The following is an 18,443-nucleotide window of genomic DNA, read 5'->3' as shown; positions in this document are numbered from 1 at the left end:
AGTTAATGTTTGACATAAGGAAACTATATACTGTTTTCTTGCTTGCTCTCCCCCCACCTCTGGATATGGTGTGCATTCGACTATTTACGCTTTGGTTAAAATTTCCAATATTTCCATCGTCTCATGAGCGGGCTTTTGAGTGGGATAAATGCTGCCTGCATACTTCTGAATGTGTTAAATCATGTGAATATTCTCAACTTGGAAATATATATTTCCTTGGCTCTCCCTGAAACAGCATTTATAAACTCTTGTGAGATTATGGCTGAGTTCACTTGCTTGGAAATTAATCTACAATGGAAACAATTAAAATTTAATTCATTACATGCTAGAAAAGGGCGAAAAGAGAATTGTTTGAAAGTTCACTGTTCTTTGGATAGAGGTGATATAGCCTAATGTCTCGATATGATGAAGTATGTCAGAAACTCAGAATAGATAGAAGTTGGATCTTGGCTTTTTTCAGTCTCATCCCTGTCACTGTGTCCAGAGATTTTGTTTAACTTCATATATGTGTAGCACAGGAAACGATTTGAGAGGTCAAGGTCTTTCTAATGTTTCTTTTAGCTTTATGCCTTTATCCATACTCTTATCTCTTTGACTATTCTTTCTCTTGTACTAGTTTAATTTTTGGCTGCTGATCTTGAAAAGGGAAAGCAAAAACGCAGTTCTTTTGGAATTGTTTCTATATTGATCATGACCCATGCTTTTTTGATTTCATGTTGAAAACTTATTGCCTAAAGCCTTGATTTACTAAACTAATGCCATTTATTATGCTCATTGTGAGTACTGTTGTGGACTTGTGGTAGTCTATTTTGATTTATATCTCCTGAGTGATTTTATATTTTTCTGGGCTTGTGGTATCTACAGTAATCACATTGTACTGTTTGTCTTTTTGCATACTAATTCTTTTGGTCTGTGCAGAAAATAGATGAAAAAGCTGTAAATATGGTTTACAAGAAAGTGTTGGACAATTATTTTAAATGGTGCAAGTATTTGCGGATACGGATGGCATGGAATAGGTTGTGCAACCTGCAGACTATAAAAAAAAGTTTGCTTTACCTTGCTATTTCACGGGGGTACAACTGTGCCTTTTCCTCTACTGAAATTATCTTTTTCTTCTTTTTTGATTCTTTTCCAGTTCTGATGCAATTACCCGGGAGAGGAAGCTCTTTTTAATATCGTTGTACTTTCTTATTTGGGGGGAGGCTGCCAATGTCCGTTTTCTCCCGGAATGTATTTGCTACATATTCCACAATGTATGCTTCTGCCCTTGAGTTGCTTAGTTGCCTTTCTAATGTCATGATTATTCTTTTCACTTTGCTTTTCTGAAAGTGCATGGATTGAGACATTTGGCTTCATCTGTTGGCCTTACATAGATTTCATTGTCTGGATTGAATTTAATGTGATTTGTAGATGGCGAAGGAGCTAGATGCAATCTTGGACCGTGGAGAAGCATGTGTGGCAGAAAGTTGTAAATTGGAAAATGGCTCAGTCGCCTTTCTTGAGCAAATCATACACCCTATATATGAGACAATAGTTAAGGTTAGTTATTTCTTTCAATCTTTAATGTTTCTGTCCAATGTTTATGGTCATCTCAGATCAATAATATATATCTGTATCAGTCTTGACTGACAATGGCTGATTGTGGATGAGAACGGTTATTCTGTAGTCCTTTAAGCCCATGACTATGAGAAATTTTTTCGTCTGTCTCAGAAATTTCGCTAATACTGTGTTCTCTTACTCACGTGGTTCTATGCTCCATAAGGATAATACAAATCAACTATGCTTCTTGAAAATGGAATCTTATATGCGGAAATGGAAAATCTCGAATAGCTTGCACATGCGTATCATATTTATATAAAAAATGGTGTTCAAAGTTATTTCTAATTTTGTTTTGTAAAATAATTTTTTCGCATATTAAAAAAAGTTACTAGTAGATTTTTAGTTGTTACTCTGCTGATAAACTGTTTTTGTCTTATCAATTATCAAGAGAAAAAAGTAGCCTAAAACCTTCTAATGAAGGAAAAAAATAAATGCCTGCCCACTGAGTACGGACACCACTGGTTCACCCATCAATGACAATGCACCACCCACCTACCGTCACTTCTAGACCCTATCTTTTTTATCAATACGAGGCAGCTTGTGCCCTTCTCTATATATTTCTTTCAAGTTTCCTTTTTCCCAAAATTACACCAGTGTCCTGACTATTATTCTCTCCTAAATTAATAAGTTAATTTGTGAACCGCTTAAGAGCAAGCAAACAAAGACGCAAGACACTGAAAGAATGGAAGTCACAAGAAATTTGGTTTGTAGAGGGTTTGACGCAAGTCGGCCTGGACTAATTTTTATAGGCTATGATTAATGAGTTGGCTGCAATAAAGAGATCTGAAGAGACATTACCAATTATGGCTGGTGTGACTTGTAAGAGATTGATATCTTGCTGGGGAAAGATTGGTCGGAGATGAGGGGAGAGGGAAGTTGAGGTAATGAAGTTACATGGTGTATGGTTTCTGCTAAGCTTTTTATTTGTTTAATTATGTGCCATTTGCTGGTGATAACATGTACTTGAAAGGTTACACGTGATTCAAAGTCTCTCCACGACAGTAGATTTTGTTGTTCCGAACTGTCAAATTGTTTTGGGTGCCTTGTGGACGTTTGAATTGTAAAGCCAGGAAGGATACTCATCCGTAAGTAATGGTGATTTGACCTTTGTATACTTCACATGGCATCCAAAATTGGAAGAGGCTTTTCTCGTTTAGCACTTAGGAATACTTATTGGTAAATTACATGCTGTCTTTGAATATTGACATGTAAATGCAGCTATGTTTCTAGGAATACTTACCGCAGTCTGATATCGGCACACATTACATGTCTTGATGTGATTCATCATAACACCAAATTATTAGGACATAGGGACTTTGTATTGCGACATTGAGTATGGTTTTACAGAAACACACTATCTTTTGTATTAATCTACTTACGCTTATCTTTGAATTTTTTTTAAGGAAATGTTTTAGGAGTATATTCCTTTTCAAGGCAGAAGTTGAAACTAATAATTTGGATAGGAAATGTAAAACTAAAATGAAAAGCAAAAACAGTAATGAATAATGATGCCTTAGCTAGTCAAGGCATCCTATGAACTACTTTTTGTTGTTTGACCTGTCACTTAGGTTACTCACTCCTTTTTGACCTTAAACTGTTAAACTATTAGTAGTATTAATCCCACTGTCGTCAGCTCGCGAGAGAAGGTGTTGGGTTAAGTCCTACAACGAGCGCAAGCATCGTGTTTAATTGCCAATGTTGAGTTTGGAACCCTGAACAGATTGTCGCTGATGAGCCGGAGGAAGGTTAAAATGATGTAAAGTCATCATGCCCCTTATGCCCTGGGTGACACATGTGCTACCTAAGTTGCACATAGACGGGTACGGGTGCGAGTTCAAATTTGGGTACGGGGATGGAAAACAGCAAGATATTAGACATTTTAGGAAATGCATACGCTTATCCGTACAGAAAACATATCGTATCGGGTACCGGTACATGACGTAAAGAAGTACCCTTGCTAGAGAGCGTGCTACAATGGCCTGGACAATGGGTCACAAACTCACAATACCATGGCGGGAGCTAACCCCCAAAACCCGTCCTCAGTTCGGGTTTTGCAGGCTGCAACTTGCCTCCATGATGCCGGAATCGCTGGTCAGCCATACGGCGGTGAATTTGTTCCTGGGCCTTGTACACACTGCCCGTCTCTCTATGGGAGCTGGCCCTACCTGAAGGTGACAAAAGTACTTGCTGGCTGCCCTTTTAAGGAGGAGAGAAATTGATAAGACCCATAGAATGTCAGGTAGAGGAAATAAGTGAAAGGCCTAGAGGAAGGGGGGGGGGGGTTGAAGTCGTGAAGATGGAGCAATGGGATCTGAAAATGAAGGCATTTACACGGGTTGTGTGGAGTAGCTCCATATTGTGGGTAGTATGCACTATGCAGTAACAGGGACCCATCAAGTGCAGCCCTTAATGTAAGTGTCCTGTTTTTTGGTGGTCTGGATGTTTGGGACCCATATATTCCTGAATTCTTGGCTAGTGATCTTCAGCATAGTTCTTTTTGCATTTTGAGGACAATTATTCTGGTGTGCATGCAGTCTCTTATGCAGCTTAGCAAGTACAATGTTGCATTTGAGAGGCACAAGGAAAGCAAATCTTTGTGGCATGCTGCTTCTTTTGCTATTTTTTTTGGTTGTATGCTCATATAGGATGTTGAAGGGACGAATTTTTGGTTGTGTGGCTTCGTAGTATAAAAGTGCTGTTTCTTGCCCTTTTGCATTCATGGCTTAGGATTAAGTGATAGGCATCAGCTATTTTTTTAGCTAAACCACGTATAAGTCATGTAGTCTGCCATATGCCGAATCTAAGTTAAACAGTTTAAGGATTATAACCCATGCATGCCAGTATTTAAAGGTAATCAGACTATTTATTTAGTTTTTTTAAAAAATCATTGATTAGCTATGGCTATGTTGGCAAAATTATATCAGAGAGAGGTGGGACAACGTGGTGGTGTGGTGGCTATGGAAAAGAAGAGAGAAATGGTGGGGAAGAGAGAGAAAAATATAGCTTGCGGGAGGAGAGAGAAATAGAGTATAACACTAAGTACAAAAGAGGAGATAGAAAAAGGGTGAGGATTCATGGTCAGTTACACAGACAAGCAAAAAATGGAATTTGATATAAGAGCTTATAATATTGCATTTATAATTCTTACCTTACGCCTGCTTCGATATATATACATGGAATTGGGTCAATTCGAAATCCAAATCTCATGATTGTGCAAACACTTGCTTTTGGCCAAATCTAGAATTTCAAATGAAAATCTAGTTCGCAGAGACCCAAACAGGCCATATGTGCACAAATTAATTCAACACTAAACAATTTGACGTAATTGTTTCCTTGGAACATTAACTTCAATTCATTTCCTGACAGGGGAAGTTAAAGGTCACCAATCACTGATTTTGGAAACGAAAAATTCATTATAAGAAAGAAAAGTTCAGTTACGTATATAGAACAACATATCAGCAGAACATTGCAAAATGGTAGTTTGTCCACCATGCTTTACATTATCAAGAGACAAACCTGCATGCATAGCAGCTTCATAATATAACCGGGAAACATCTGATTTCAGCTTGTTTTCACACACTGTACATTTCTTATCCCCAGAGATTTTACCATTGCTCTCTACCCTTTGATTTCTTTATACAAGGCGTAATACTGTTGAAGTTTGTTGCTCATGCCAATCACATCATATCACATCCTTTTGTTATGTTTAAACATGGACATAAAGGTTAAAGGCGTAGTTGGTATTACCGTATTAGGCATGTTAGACATGGAGAGTCTTAGATGGTATTGTATCATTTTAGTTGTATGATGTCCCTGATGGTAGGGATTGACTGTGCTACACTAGGATTGGGGTCCATGTTGAATTGTTGCTGTTTCAAAATTGCAACCAAAGCTGTGTTTTCTTTCTTGACAATATGGTATTATAAGCAACATATATTGCATATCCAGGAAGCGGAAAGAAATAACAATGGGAGAGCAGCACATTCAGCGTGGAGAAATTATGATGATTTCAATGAATATTTCTGGTTTGTATATTCCAAATCATGTTCTTATCATCTATTATGTTATTACAACCACCAATATTGTTATTGTTTTGTTCCCTCTTCTCTCGGCTTTGTAGGTCACGATCGTGCTTTGAGTTGGGGTGGCCAATGAAGGAGTCATCACCATTTTTGAGGAAGCCAAAAAAATGGAAAAGGGTTAGTTTGGTATTTTAGCAAATTTGCAATATCAAAAGTATGTATCTGAAGCTTGTAAAATTGCATGTTTTTTGTTACTGAAATTTCAGTAGTTAATTTCAGTTTGATATGCATAGATATATATAGATTGATTATTTGATATAAATATTGCTTTTATGTGCTTACTCAAATATTTTGTTTTAAAGCAGAAAGGCTGTTTGTTCACAATACATGTTTGACAAAGCATATAGGATTTTTTCTTTTTTCTGTTTCCTTTTTCCCCCATTTAATCAATATTTTGTAGATGTAAGATTTTGTTTTATCAATTGTGGCTTTAAGAATTTAATAGGTGAGAAGCGATTCAGCTTCTTATTTCAGACAAGGGTGTGTGGATATTGTTGTTGTTAATGTTATTATGAATATAATCATAAAAATATAATACAAAGCTGTGTTTGAAAAGGTGTTCATGACGGTGCAATGTTTGTCATCTATATTTGATGCTAAGTGTGCCCTTCCCCCTCCGAGTTACCATCAACCTTCAGCATATAGGAGCTCTATCATACTATTATGATTATATTTAGGTAAAGTTTTAGAGTAGAAGTGGTTGGATCATTGGATAGTTTTTTCTTCTCTTGTTCAATTGATTTGGTGGGATTATAGGGCATTACAGTAGGTGCCTTGTAAGAAATATGACAGGCCCGTCAGAATTTATGAATCAGGGATGTATATGGTTGATGAAATCCAAATTGGTTCACCTTAAATCATCTTTTGGTACCAAATACTCATAGCATATTTACTCTCCATTGCCAGTTCTTGTTTAAGGGTGTTGTTGAAAATTCAGCGGGTGGGGGGTGGAGACAGGTGATAGAAGTAAAAAGCAGTTTGGGAAGGGTCAGTTTGGTCACCTTTGAGGCTTAGATTCTGCAGCTTGCGAATCAATGAAAACTACTGTTGCCGTGGTGCGCCCTGACTGGCATCTTTTCTGGCCATTGTGTGGTGATCCCTTATTAATCCTTTTGGATGTAATTTTTAAGTACGTTTCTTTATAATTGTTTCTTAAGAATATTCTTTCCCTGACATATTCTGAGAGTATTCAATTTCCACAACTGTAGTTTCGTTCTGGACAAATACGACAAAGCGGTCGGTGGGTGCTTTTTATTCCATTCAGATTATCTTTGACACATGTAGCTTACATCATATCTTCCAAAAATTCCCAAATATAAATGAAACATAAATCCTATGTTTATCCAGTAGACGTTAATTGTTATTTTACCCCAGCACCACTGTTGAATGAGTTAACTTTTTTTTACTGCTAAAGTCGATAAATACTACTTCATCCTTATCAAATATGATGCTGCACTTTTTGAATTACGGACTCCGATGCAATTTTTCTTAGTTTCTAAGTAAATAAGGAGGGGTATGTGATTAAATTAATTAATAACACAACTAATCCATTCCACCAACACCTAGAATCCACCAGCACAACCCTGCCACCGCCAGCAGCCACCACGCTGCTTCCACCAGCAGCCACCACGCTGCTTCCACCAGCAGCCACCACGCTGCTTCCACCAGCAGCCACCACGCTGCTTCCACCAGCACCACCTGGCCACTTCCCGAACCAAACACAATACCACCAGCACCAACCCGCCACCATTAGAACCACGACAACACCCCCTTCCCCCCCACCACCATTCGAAACCCACAACCAAACCCCACCACCATTCGAGTCCCACAGCCAAACCCCACCTCATATTGGACCCCACCATTCAAGCGGCACCACCATTCGAATCCCAAACCCCACCACCAGAAAAAACCAGAATACACTCATCTGCTAAAAATCAAGTAAATCACAACAATTAAAACTCCAACGGCAACAGAAATGAGAATATTCCCGGTAGCACCGGTCAACAGCAGCAAACCAACGGTCAAAACAGAAAGAACAATGAGCACGAACCGGTCATCGATAAAGCGGGAAAAGCCAAATGACTATGAGAGCAAGGAAGACAATGAGAGAGATAGGGTGCCAAAGGAGAGAGAGAAAGAGGATTAAAAGGATTAACATGGCTAAGTTCTTGCGGAAGTAACAGAGGTTGGTTTTGAGACGCAGATGGCGTCAGAGAGGTTGTGAGGGAAGGAGAGAGAGTGGTGGTTGAAGATTTGACGCCATGGCCGCCGCGCCGAGAGGTTGTTGTAGAGATTGTGTTTGGTGCAGGAGATGAAGTCCAGGTTCGCGGAGAGTGGCAGACTTTATTGGTGGTCGTGGTGATACATGCCATAGGGTTCAGTTGGTGGTGGTGGCTTTAGGGTTGTGTGGGCTGTCGAGGGTGTTAGGGAGGAGAGAGAGGGAGTGAGGAAGGAGAGAGAATGGAGGTGGTGGGAAATGGGTTGGGTTTTCGTGGTGAGGTGGGAGTGGTGGGGTGAAGGCTTGGTTGTGGGTTGTGGGTTGTGGGAGAAGATTAGGTATGTTTATCCATTTATTAGTTTAATTGCTTTAGATTAGAGTATGTAATCAAAACTAATATTATAAAATAAGAGCATTTAAGTACTATTTCCTGTCCGTATTTATACGTTTTTTTTCTTCTTTTTGTTCCCTCTTCTACTTCTTCTTCCCCATAACAACCACCACGTAGCCACAACTACCACCAGCCCCCACCCCAGCATATCCCCACCCACCCCACCCCACCCCTGCAGCCTCCATCAGCCAACCCCCAAAGCCATCCCCTGTCCCCTTTCCAATCCCACCCACCCAGTCTTCGCAAACAACACCCCCCCCCCCCGGCGCCCAGCCCCACTCTCGCAGACACCCAACCCCACCCTTGCAGCCCCTACCCATCTTCCTATATCTCCTTTCCTCCTCCCCCCTTTTATGAGATTTCAATTTTTTTTCATTACTCTTCGCGGAAACGAAACAAATTTTCGGTCGAAACGAAATTGTTTTTTGGTTCCACCATGGTAGAACCGGGACAAAATTTCGGTTCCACCATGGTAGAAGCCAATCAAAGTGGAAACAAAAATTTTTCCGTTTCCACGATGACTGAAAAATTGATTCGGTTCATACTAAAAAATCTGAAAATTTTAATATTTTGGAGGTAAAGAAAAAAAAGAAAATACAAAATGCCTGTAAAAATACGGACGATTTTAGTAAATACGAATGGTAAAAAGGGGGTTAAAATAGGTTAATTGATGGTCAACGCCGGAAAATGTTATTCAAAGCCTGAATTCCGGCAGTAGGTGGCTCCTCATAAAAAAAAGTTAAGAAAATGTCACTTCATGCTCAAAAAACAGAAAAGTTGGTTTCTCACAAAAAGTGATTACAAAAGGTGGTTTCTGACAAATTATGTAATATGGTCTATGCTCTAAGAATGTTGGTAGGTGGATTTTGTCTACTATTTTTAAATGTGGTCTATGTGCTCGACTCTGCACCATCTCTATTCTCTCTGTCCTTTTTTTTTTGTCTTTCTTACTTTTATTTTGACCTCTAATGCAACCACTGTCCTTTTCTTCTTTCTCCAATATGAATTACAGTGTCCTGTAATAGTACCTCAATTAAAATACTAGTAGTACACATAAGGTTGTAATTATTTATTTTAGTATCATATTCTATAAAGATAGTAGTAATAGTAGTAGTAGTAGTAGTATTAGTAGTAGTAGTAGTAGTAGTATGAGCAAACCCCTGCTTGACTTTCATTTTTGATGTTCTATTGCTGGTACTGCTCCTACAATCTCCACTGCAACTTCTGTTGACTGCTAATACTGTAGCATGTCCAATGTTACATGATGCCAAAAAAAGTTGTCCCTTTTTTTTGCTTGTGCTCTTGTTTAGGGTTAACTATGGCCTGTAGCCCTGCATACATCACAAACTGGCACTATCTTCTGCTTATGGAATCACACAGTGAAACTAAGTCTTTATCGGAAGTTGACGAGAATATTTAGGGATCTTGCAGCCCAAGTCTTCTGATTATTTGGTGGCTTGAGAGGCCTGTCTCAAGTTTTTGGAATAGTATTCTGCTAGGATCTAGGATCTAGGATCCCAAGCTAGGCAAAACAGAGATTTAAGCAGAGAAATAGGGCAAGAGCAGGATAGAAATTGTACTAAGCAAAGTTCACAGCAAACTCTACCAATACAACCCTTACTTTCGAGAGGTAAGGACTCTCCCTCTTAACAGTTCCTTTCTCAACATTCTGGACAGATCTCTTCAGAGGAGCTGAGCTCCCTATTCATTACATTTCCTTCTATTTTCTCTCGCTATAACTTCCATATAACTAACACCTGCTGTAAATCAAGGAATATTTCTTCCCTTCCATTCAAGTGCTGCCAGTTGTTGCTTGATGATTATTGACCTTTTTACCCTCCTTCCTGGTAGCATCTGGTAGCATACGTGTACAGTACAGGTGGATTGGGTGAGGCCTTAGCAAATTTTCGGATGCTGTATTGTAAATGGATTGGGGTATAATTACGTATATGGAACTCCTGGGGTGGGAGCCTCTTGAACGAGGATGATGTTGATATTGATATTCTTCACTGGGTCTGTTTCTCCTATATGTATCCATTAGCATATCATAATAGCTTGAGTAGTGTCTCCTGTCGTAATTTTTTTTATATTCTAGCTTTTTGTTTTGCTTCTGTGATTTTTATGCTTGTTGTTTGATTTGCAGACAGCAAAAAGCAGTTTTGTTGAGCACCGGACGTTTCTCCACTTATATCACAGTTTTCATCGCATGTGGATCTTTTTGGCTATAATGTTTCAGGTTTTTATTTCCATTTCAGAATATATCCTTTATTACAAGACTACAGGCTGATGGCTGATCATGATTGCAAAAAATATCTTATGCTATTTTTTCCAGGTCTTAACAATTATAGCTTTTAATGCGGATGACCTGAATCTCAACACATTCAAGGTCCTACTGAGCGTTGGGCCAACTTTTGCTGTCATGAATTTTGTGCAGAGTACGTAAAACTTTATGCCTGCTCTGTTATTTGCAATTCATATTCCTTTTTTTAATGATTTCCTTTCTATTTTACTCGATTGAAAATTTGTAAATATCGTGATTATAGGTTGCTTGGATGTTCTTCTCATGTTTGGTGCCTACACAAGAGCAAGAGGCATGGCAATTTCAAGGCTGATTATTAGGCTTTTTTGGTGGTGTCTAAGTACTGTAGCTGTTATATATTTCTATCTGTGAGTGCCATATTTCTATATATTTCTCAACCGTGGCAGTTTGATGTCGTATGTACTGTTTAGCTTCTGATTATGTACATATGTTCAAAATATATATTAGGAGGGTTCTACAGGATTGGAACCGGCAGCAGACTAATTCATCATCTTTCCGCATCTACATTCTTATGCTTGGTGTTTATGCTGGGGTGCGCCTGGTTTTTGCTGTGTTGTTGAAGATGCCTGCATGTCATGCTTTGTCTCAAAAATCTGATCAGTCATTCTTTCGATTCTTTAAATGGATATATCAGGTATGCAATGCTTTAATCTTGACATGTTACATAAGAGAAGGCTTTTGCTCATATACATATACTTACTAATGTTCTTTGGTATCAGGAGAGGTACTTTGTTGGACGTGGCCTATATGAAAAGCCTATAGACTATGCAAGGTTTGTTAAATTGTTGTTATGTGATCTAATTATCTCATTGATTACGAGCTACAATCTGAGAAGCCTACAAGTAACTTTATTGTGGGGGATATAAAGCAAAGGCCTGAAAAGAGTGTTCCCAAGCTCCTTTCCTTCATTCTGTTCTTTGATGCCGAACGTGATTGTCATGCTTTCGTGTGATTTATTGACCTTCGGTTGTATTATTATTGTAATTTCCCTCATTTCATTGTGAATTATCACCTTATTGTAAGTAAATAGATTTGAACTATAATTTTGCTTTTGTGATTGTTTTATATGTGAGTTTCACCGTACAAGTTCTTCTTGCTAATGAGCAATACTTTTTGTGTAAGCATTATCGGGTTCTTCATGTTGATGCTCCCAGCCACCTCTATTTCCTCCCCCCAAATAGTTGCTACTGGTGGTCCTTATGCCTTGCCATTTTCTTCTCTGCCAGTTATTCATAGTTGCAATCGTGCAGATCTAACACCCAGCCCCTCTTTTGTGGATGTGCAACCCTGAACTGGTTGATGCTTAAAAACATTATTAATTGCTCTTACATGATTTCCCTTGACATTAGGTGTATTAAAGGGTGATACAGCAATTAGTGCATCTTGTGTTCGTTATTGGTTGTTTTGTTGGATGATAAATATGTATGTGTGACATAAATACACCAAAAGAGTATAGAGCCCTTAAATGATGTTGATCTCGTCAGGCTCAAGATAGGGATCCATAATAGCCTTCTCTACCTTCCTTCCATATCTTTTCCATCATATTCTTCTCTCGCTGTCACATAATATTATCGTCTTTGTTCTACCCACTCCATAAAATCACCTTGCTAAACGATATACATCTGAGCCATTAATGCCTGGCCTCTAGAATCCAACTAGTTCTATCTGATACTTCGAGTCCTCAATCTCCTCCTTCAATCTGATTTTAGCTGGTCCTTGAAAGATCCTCTTTTGCTGAAATTTAAAAAAAAAAGGTTACTCTCTTAAGACAACAGTTTTACAGTCTCTTACTCAGAAAGGCATCGGCAAAACCACTCACAACTTGTTTTGTCATATTTTTGCCTATCAACGGTGAAAATTCTCTTATATTAGTACTTGACTGGTTTGTCTTTTACTTTTCCGAATATATGCAGATATGTCCTCTATTGGTTGGTGATCTTCGCGTGCAAATTTACTTTTGCATACTTCCTCCAGGCAAGTGACATGGTCCTTATATTACCTCTTCAAGAGGGTAGTATATATTTTGCTCTTTTTTAACAGATATCACATCATTTTCTTAAATAATGTCTGTCATCTTTTGCTGCTTTTGTATTTCCTGAGGTGCTATTATGAGCAATTTTGCAGATTCAGCCTCTAGTCGAGCCTACAAAAATTATTGTGACGCTTCCTTCTATTCGATATTCATGGCATGATTTAGTCTCGAAAAGTAAGCACGACCGTTTATATAAGCTTGTTGGATTAGTGAAATTGAGTTTGTAATCCTTATGCTTTATAAATCCAAGAGTCTTTTGAGTTTTGACAGCTAACTGTAGCTTCTATTTTTCACTGACGGATGCTTTGTGATAATATTTTCAGATAATCATAATGCGCTGACTATAGCTAGTCTATGGGCTCCTGTCATTGCTGTAAGCTCCTTGATACATTCTATTTACTTGTATTTTTATTGTAGTACCATCTTCATCAATGCTCATTTGGTATAAGGTGATAATATGAGGGTAGCGTAGTGAAGTTTGCTTGTAATCTGGCATGGAGAATCCACTGGAATGTGTCCCCATTCATCAACTAAAAGGAATGAAAATAATTTTTTGTCCTATGTGAGTCTAAAAATATATGCTCTTAGGTATTGAACAAGTTTAAAAGTATCATGTCTTGAAGCCCTAGAGTCTTATGTATATAATGGCTTATATGGACTGATGGGTGCCTTGTGATGAAATTTTCATATAATCATAGGTTGTGTTTGATATTATCCCCTGTCCATTCTGCATACTTTAGTCATACGCATGTTTGCATGTCGTGGGAGTTGGCCATCTACAACTGAACTTGCTTTCTGGAACTGGTTTCAGTACTCAGTATACTGTACCAAATGTTTTCACCGCACAGAGATGAGGTCTAGTGGTACACTTGTCTTTGCCCTTGTAAAAAGACATTCAGGAACGCCGAGTTTCTTTCCAGGTAGATCAGGATCAATAAAACTGAACAATACGATACTATAGGATATAGAGACAAATATTTTCTTTTGAAATTTTTTAAGATAACAACATAACCGCTGCATTCCTTGTTTGCAACTAAGAATTAGTTGAGTGAAAAGGAACAACAGTCTGGCTAAATGAAGAAGCAATGCAGAATATCCTGGCACTTACAGTGGATGTATTTCATATACAGTGCAAGGAAGACATAATATAGAATTTGTTTTGTAGAAAGGGGAGGATTACAAACTTCTTTTGATTCTTCTAAGTGATGACTTCTTGATCACTTGATGCAGATTTATATAATGGATATTCACATATTTTACACACTTTTGTCGGCCCTTATCGGTGGTGTAATGGGTGCACGAGCTCGACTAGGCGAGGTAATTTTTTTCGAAGGTTCTTTAATATGTTCTATAGTCTACTTTTTTTTTTTGGATATGAAGACTACTGCCTTCTTATTTGATTTCCTTTTTTTGATTTACCTCCAATTCCTTTTGGCTTTCGTGCCTACTTATTGAACCAAATTATACCTTTGTCCCTAATTTTTCCATTTCTGTTGCAGATACGTTCAATTGAAATGGTGCATAAACGGTTTGAGAGCTTCCCTGCAGCATTTGTGAAGAACATGGCATCTCCAAAAACAAGAAGGTATGTTCTGCTGGTGCCTACGGCACATTGTTCTTTAGTTTAAAGTTTATGTTTGAGATGTGCTGATCGTAGTTGATTACTTATTTCCATTTCTTGCGTTGATGTTCTGTGTGTGTGTGTGTGTGTGTGTGTGTGTGTGTGTGTAGATGTAATAAAAACTAACCTAGATTTAGGGGTTGTGTTATGAGTTGCAATATTGTTCAGTTAAAAGTAGCTTGAAGGAGAAGGAAGTGAGTTAGTTAGAGGAGCGAGGGAGAGAGAGAGAGAGAGAGAGAGAGAGGAAAGAGAATTGGGATTTCTATAAATAGAGGAGAGTAAAGAGAGAGATATTTTTTGCCAAAATAAAAAGAGAGATCTTCCAATATACTTCCTTTGTTTCAAAATACTTGACACACTTCTCCGAGCACGCTTGTCGACACATAACTTTAACTATTAATATCTGTACTTCTCTACATGTGAAAGTTATAAAAAGATGATATTCAGAAAGTATATATCGAGACAAATCTAATATGATCCCCGCATGACTATTATTCTGTACGTAAAAACACAAATCATAGGCAAAGGAGAATGTGTCGATAGTGCAAAAGTCAAACCGTGTCATCTATTTTGAGACGGCGGAAGTATTAAATTGTCATAGTTTGCTTAGCTTAATTCGGGAGAGTAAAAACTCTCGAATGCTTATGTTTATCTTTAAAATTTGTATTTTCAGTCAATTCAATCAAAATCACATATCTTCATCATCTTCTTCAATACATCAGTTCGTAACAGTAGAGTTGTGTTTGTTTGGTTTGCTTCTGTGAGCATAAAGTCATGCTTACAGGTAATTAGGTCAATGTAGTAGGGATGCTCTTGTTGTTCTTCAAGGATTGTTAATGTTGTCATTTATACTGAACTTCCATGTTTTTACTATATATCCCTGGCCTCTGATTATCAGCTAATGAACATATTGTTTGATGTTTTGCAGAATGCCTTTTGATCGACAGAATCTTGAGGTACATTTGTTCCTAGTTAATTAGTTTTGGAATCATAGAATGGTATCAATGTGTTACTTATATAATCTTTATCTTAGTTGTATGAATGCGTGAGTGATAGATTCTTTTTTTGGGTATCCTTAGGCATACAAGGCTAACACCTTCATTTGCGATCATTTCGAAATGTGCAAGTGCCTTTAGCACTTCTTACTTTTTATGCATGGGTAATCAACTCATCATATTTCTCCACTTTGTTACTTCGACACCTTTATTTACCTCAGGTGTTGCGTGTCGATTTGTGTCGTGTCCGGCGTGATACAACAATTGGATCCTTCATTTCAAACCAAAAACTTGAGATTTTTCTACGAAATGGATGAGTCTGACACCCGGATCGAGTACACACTTTATCCGAGTCTGTGTAACATAGTCTTTTTGCTGTTTTTGGCCATATTTCTTATCACTAGAACTCTAGGGGGTTGCTGCAAAAAAGATAGTTGACTCTTAAATATATTCTGATGAAGTGCTTTCTTGTAGAATTAAAATGTCTTTTTTGATGCTTTAGTATTCCTCTTAAGAAAAAACGATTGCAATAATTGATGTCTGGCAGGTGATGTATCTTTTTATCCATGCATAGCTGTCTAATTTGTGTATTATTACTTGTAGACAGCGCAAGACAATACCAAAACATATGCTGCTGTTTTTGCTCCTTTTTGGAATGAGATCATCAAAAGTTTGCGTGAAGAAGATTTTATCAGCAATCGGTATCAATTCAGCATGACCCTTCTTAGAATATGTTGCCGCCTTGCAGAAATATATAGATCTATCTGGCCTTCATGAAGTACGTGCTTTTGAATATTTCTATGGGTTTTGGTTTCAGAGAGAAAGACTTGCTCTCTATGCCCAGCAATGCGGGTACTCTTCCCCTTGTTCAGTGGCCCCTCTTTCTTCTTAATAGTAAGGTATTAATCTGGTGGATCCTTGACCATTTCTCTTTTTGTGCATGATTGATTATTTTTGCTCCTCATTCCATCTGATGACATTGTAGATTTTGATGGCGATTGACCTTGCTTTGGACTGCAAAGATACACAAGCTGATTTATGGAATAGAATATGTAGAGATGATTACATGGCTTATGCGGTTCAAGAGTGCTACTATAGTATAGAAAAGATCTTACGCTCCATAGTTGATGGTGAAGGGAGACACTGGTATGAATTTTTTTCTGATGTTTGATTCACATTTCCTGCTTTCCTCTTGTTAATAGAAGGAATTTTAAGTGACAAACATAACAGAGATTAAGATAGCATAATGATTTCATATTTGCTATTCTATTAAGAAACTTAACATCTCGTGTTAAAGGTTCTGTTCTGTTTGCAAACTATGATATTTCATTGTAGGGTTGAAAGGATCATTCGTGAAATCAATGATAGCATAAGGGATGGTGCACTTGTTATAACTCTATCCCTGAAGAAGATTCCATTGGTGCAATCAAGATTTACTGCATTGACAGGGCTTTTGGTGAGTAAGTGAAGATTATGTCTAGCAGCAATGCCTCCCTTCCTTTTAGACTAATATCAATTTATACAATTACAGATAAGAAATGAAACTCCTGAGCTCGCAAAAGGTGCTGCAAAAGCTCTCTATGATTTTTATGAGGTGGTGACACACGATTTGCTGTCAACTGAGCTTAGGTAAAGTGGCTCGATATTTGTCTTAGGTGATTTTTGTTGGCAATTAAAAGATTTTGACATTCTCTGTTTGTCTCAGATGATTATATAACATTTACATTCTCAGTTATTGATTGGTTGTGTTTTCTTTACTAGGGAGCAAATTGATACATGGAACATATTAGCTAAAGCTAGAAATGAAGGGCGTCTATTTTCTAGGATAGAGTGGCCAAAGGATCCTGAAATAGTAAGCATAATATCCTATCTTCATTTGCTTGAATATTATGGAACATTTTTTATACTTTTTGTTAAGATAACATGATTTTTTTTTCTTTCAATTGTTTCTTTCATCTTTCAGAAAGAGCTAGTGAAGAGACTGCATTTGCTACTTACTGTGAAGGATTCAGCAGCTAATGTACCAAAAAATCTAGAAGCGAGAAGACGATTAGAGTTTTTTACGAATTCCTTATTCATGGACATGCCTCCAGCAAAACCTGTGTCGGAGATGATTCCTTTTAGGTAATATAAGTGTAATGGTCTACCTGTGAAGTACATTATATGGTTTTTGCTTGCTACTGCTGACAACATGTTTCCTTCTGAAACAAAATATCAGTGTATTCACCCCATACTACAGTGAGACGGTGCTATATAGTTCTTCAGATTTGCGGGTGGAAAATGAGGATGGAGTATCTATACTGTTCTATCTCCAGAAGATTTTTCCAGGTACTTTTTGCTTCTTGGTTCATCTTCTTCTCCTGTGTCCTTACCATAACCTTTGTCCAACCCCTGCCAAAAAATGACTTTACATATCAATGAAACAAGAAAACCTTGAATTGGACTCTTTCTCTGCTGTAGATGAGTGGGAAAATTTCTTGGAGCGGATCAATCGAGGAGATTCTTCTGGAGATGTAGATTTTGAAGAAAGTTCTAGTGATAACTTGGAGCTACGTTTTTGGGTCTCTTATCGCGGACAGACTTTGGCTAGGACAGGTAAGAATCAGTCTTTTGATTAGAAGTAGTGCTATCGTGCTACCCCTCTTTTTCTCTCCTGTAGTGCAACATTTGTTACCTTTCGTTCTCGATTTTCTGGATCGCTTTGATGTTCACAAAGATTCTTTCAGCTCTTGTTATTGATACATATAAGTTTCAGTGCAAAGTGCTAACTTTTCTTTCCTAAATGCAGTGCGTGGCATGATGTACTACAGACGAGCATTAATGCTTCAAGGTTTTATGGAAAGGAGAGGATTAATAGGTATCATGTCAAGTATACTTGAATTGAAACTTGATGGAAAGATGTGTAGATTTATCACGTAGTTATGTGTTCATGTTTCAGAAGAGGACACGAGTTCATCAACTAATGAGTTAGCAAGCGTTGGATTTGATTTGTCAAGTGAGGCACGGGCGCAAGCAGATCTCAAGTTTACTTATGTTGTCTCTTGCCAAATTTATGGACAGCAAAGGCAGAGAAAAGCTCCAGAGGCTGCAGATATTAATTTATTGCTACAGAGGTATCATAGGATTTATACTTCGCCACATCAAATTGTGTATCTTAGTATGTTAAATTTCGTGCTTGTTGGTTG

General features: G+C 37.8%; 1 protein-coding gene across 3 annotated transcripts in view; it reads left to right on the top strand.

The window, feature by feature from the left end:
- The window catches only part of LOC104884443 (callose synthase 10), a 46,598-nt gene that overhangs the window by 12,807 nt on the left and 15,348 nt on the right, over positions 1-18,443 (top strand). For 2 of the 3 annotated variants that reach the window (XM_010669090.4, XM_048647874.2), the window contains 27 exons: positions 919-1,016; positions 1,136-1,253; positions 1,411-1,539; positions 5,548-5,624; positions 5,720-5,798; positions 10,434-10,526; positions 10,623-10,725; positions 10,834-10,957; positions 11,058-11,244; positions 11,330-11,382; positions 12,524-12,584; positions 12,735-12,816; positions 12,966-13,015; positions 13,873-13,959; positions 14,142-14,227; positions 15,192-15,219; positions 15,862-15,959; positions 16,076-16,157; positions 16,244-16,404; positions 16,594-16,714; positions 16,790-16,887; positions 17,020-17,110; positions 17,222-17,382; positions 17,477-17,586; positions 17,719-17,853; positions 18,047-18,115; positions 18,197-18,371. In XM_010669090.4, the coding sequence (XP_010667392.1) occupies positions 919-1,016; positions 1,136-1,253; positions 1,411-1,539; positions 5,548-5,624; positions 5,720-5,798; positions 10,434-10,526; positions 10,623-10,725; positions 10,834-10,957; positions 11,058-11,244; positions 11,330-11,382; positions 12,524-12,584; positions 12,735-12,816; positions 12,966-13,015; positions 13,873-13,959; positions 14,142-14,227; positions 15,192-15,219; positions 15,862-15,959; positions 16,076-16,157; positions 16,244-16,404; positions 16,594-16,714; positions 16,790-16,887; positions 17,020-17,110; positions 17,222-17,382; positions 17,477-17,586; positions 17,719-17,853; positions 18,047-18,115; positions 18,197-18,371 (2,756 nt within the window). The remainder of the gene's footprint in view (positions 1-918; positions 1,017-1,135; positions 1,254-1,410; positions 1,540-5,547; positions 5,625-5,719; positions 5,799-10,433; positions 10,527-10,622; positions 10,726-10,833; positions 10,958-11,057; positions 11,245-11,329; positions 11,383-12,523; positions 12,585-12,734; positions 12,817-12,965; positions 13,016-13,872; positions 13,960-14,141; positions 14,228-15,191; positions 15,220-15,861; positions 15,960-16,075; positions 16,158-16,243; positions 16,405-16,593; positions 16,715-16,789; positions 16,888-17,019; positions 17,111-17,221; positions 17,383-17,476; positions 17,587-17,718; positions 17,854-18,046; positions 18,116-18,196; positions 18,372-18,443) is intronic. The other variant, XM_010669091.4, reaches the window with a different exon arrangement.

This window comes from Beta vulgaris, chromosome 7, assembly GCF_026745355.1.
Source record: "Beta vulgaris subsp. vulgaris cultivar EL10 chromosome 7, EL10.2, whole genome shotgun sequence".
Classification (NCBI taxonomy): Eukaryota; Viridiplantae; Streptophyta; class Magnoliopsida; order Caryophyllales; family Amaranthaceae; genus Beta; species Beta vulgaris.
The sequence above is the reverse complement of the archived record's forward strand: the minus strand, read 5'-3'. Positions and strand labels throughout refer to the sequence as shown.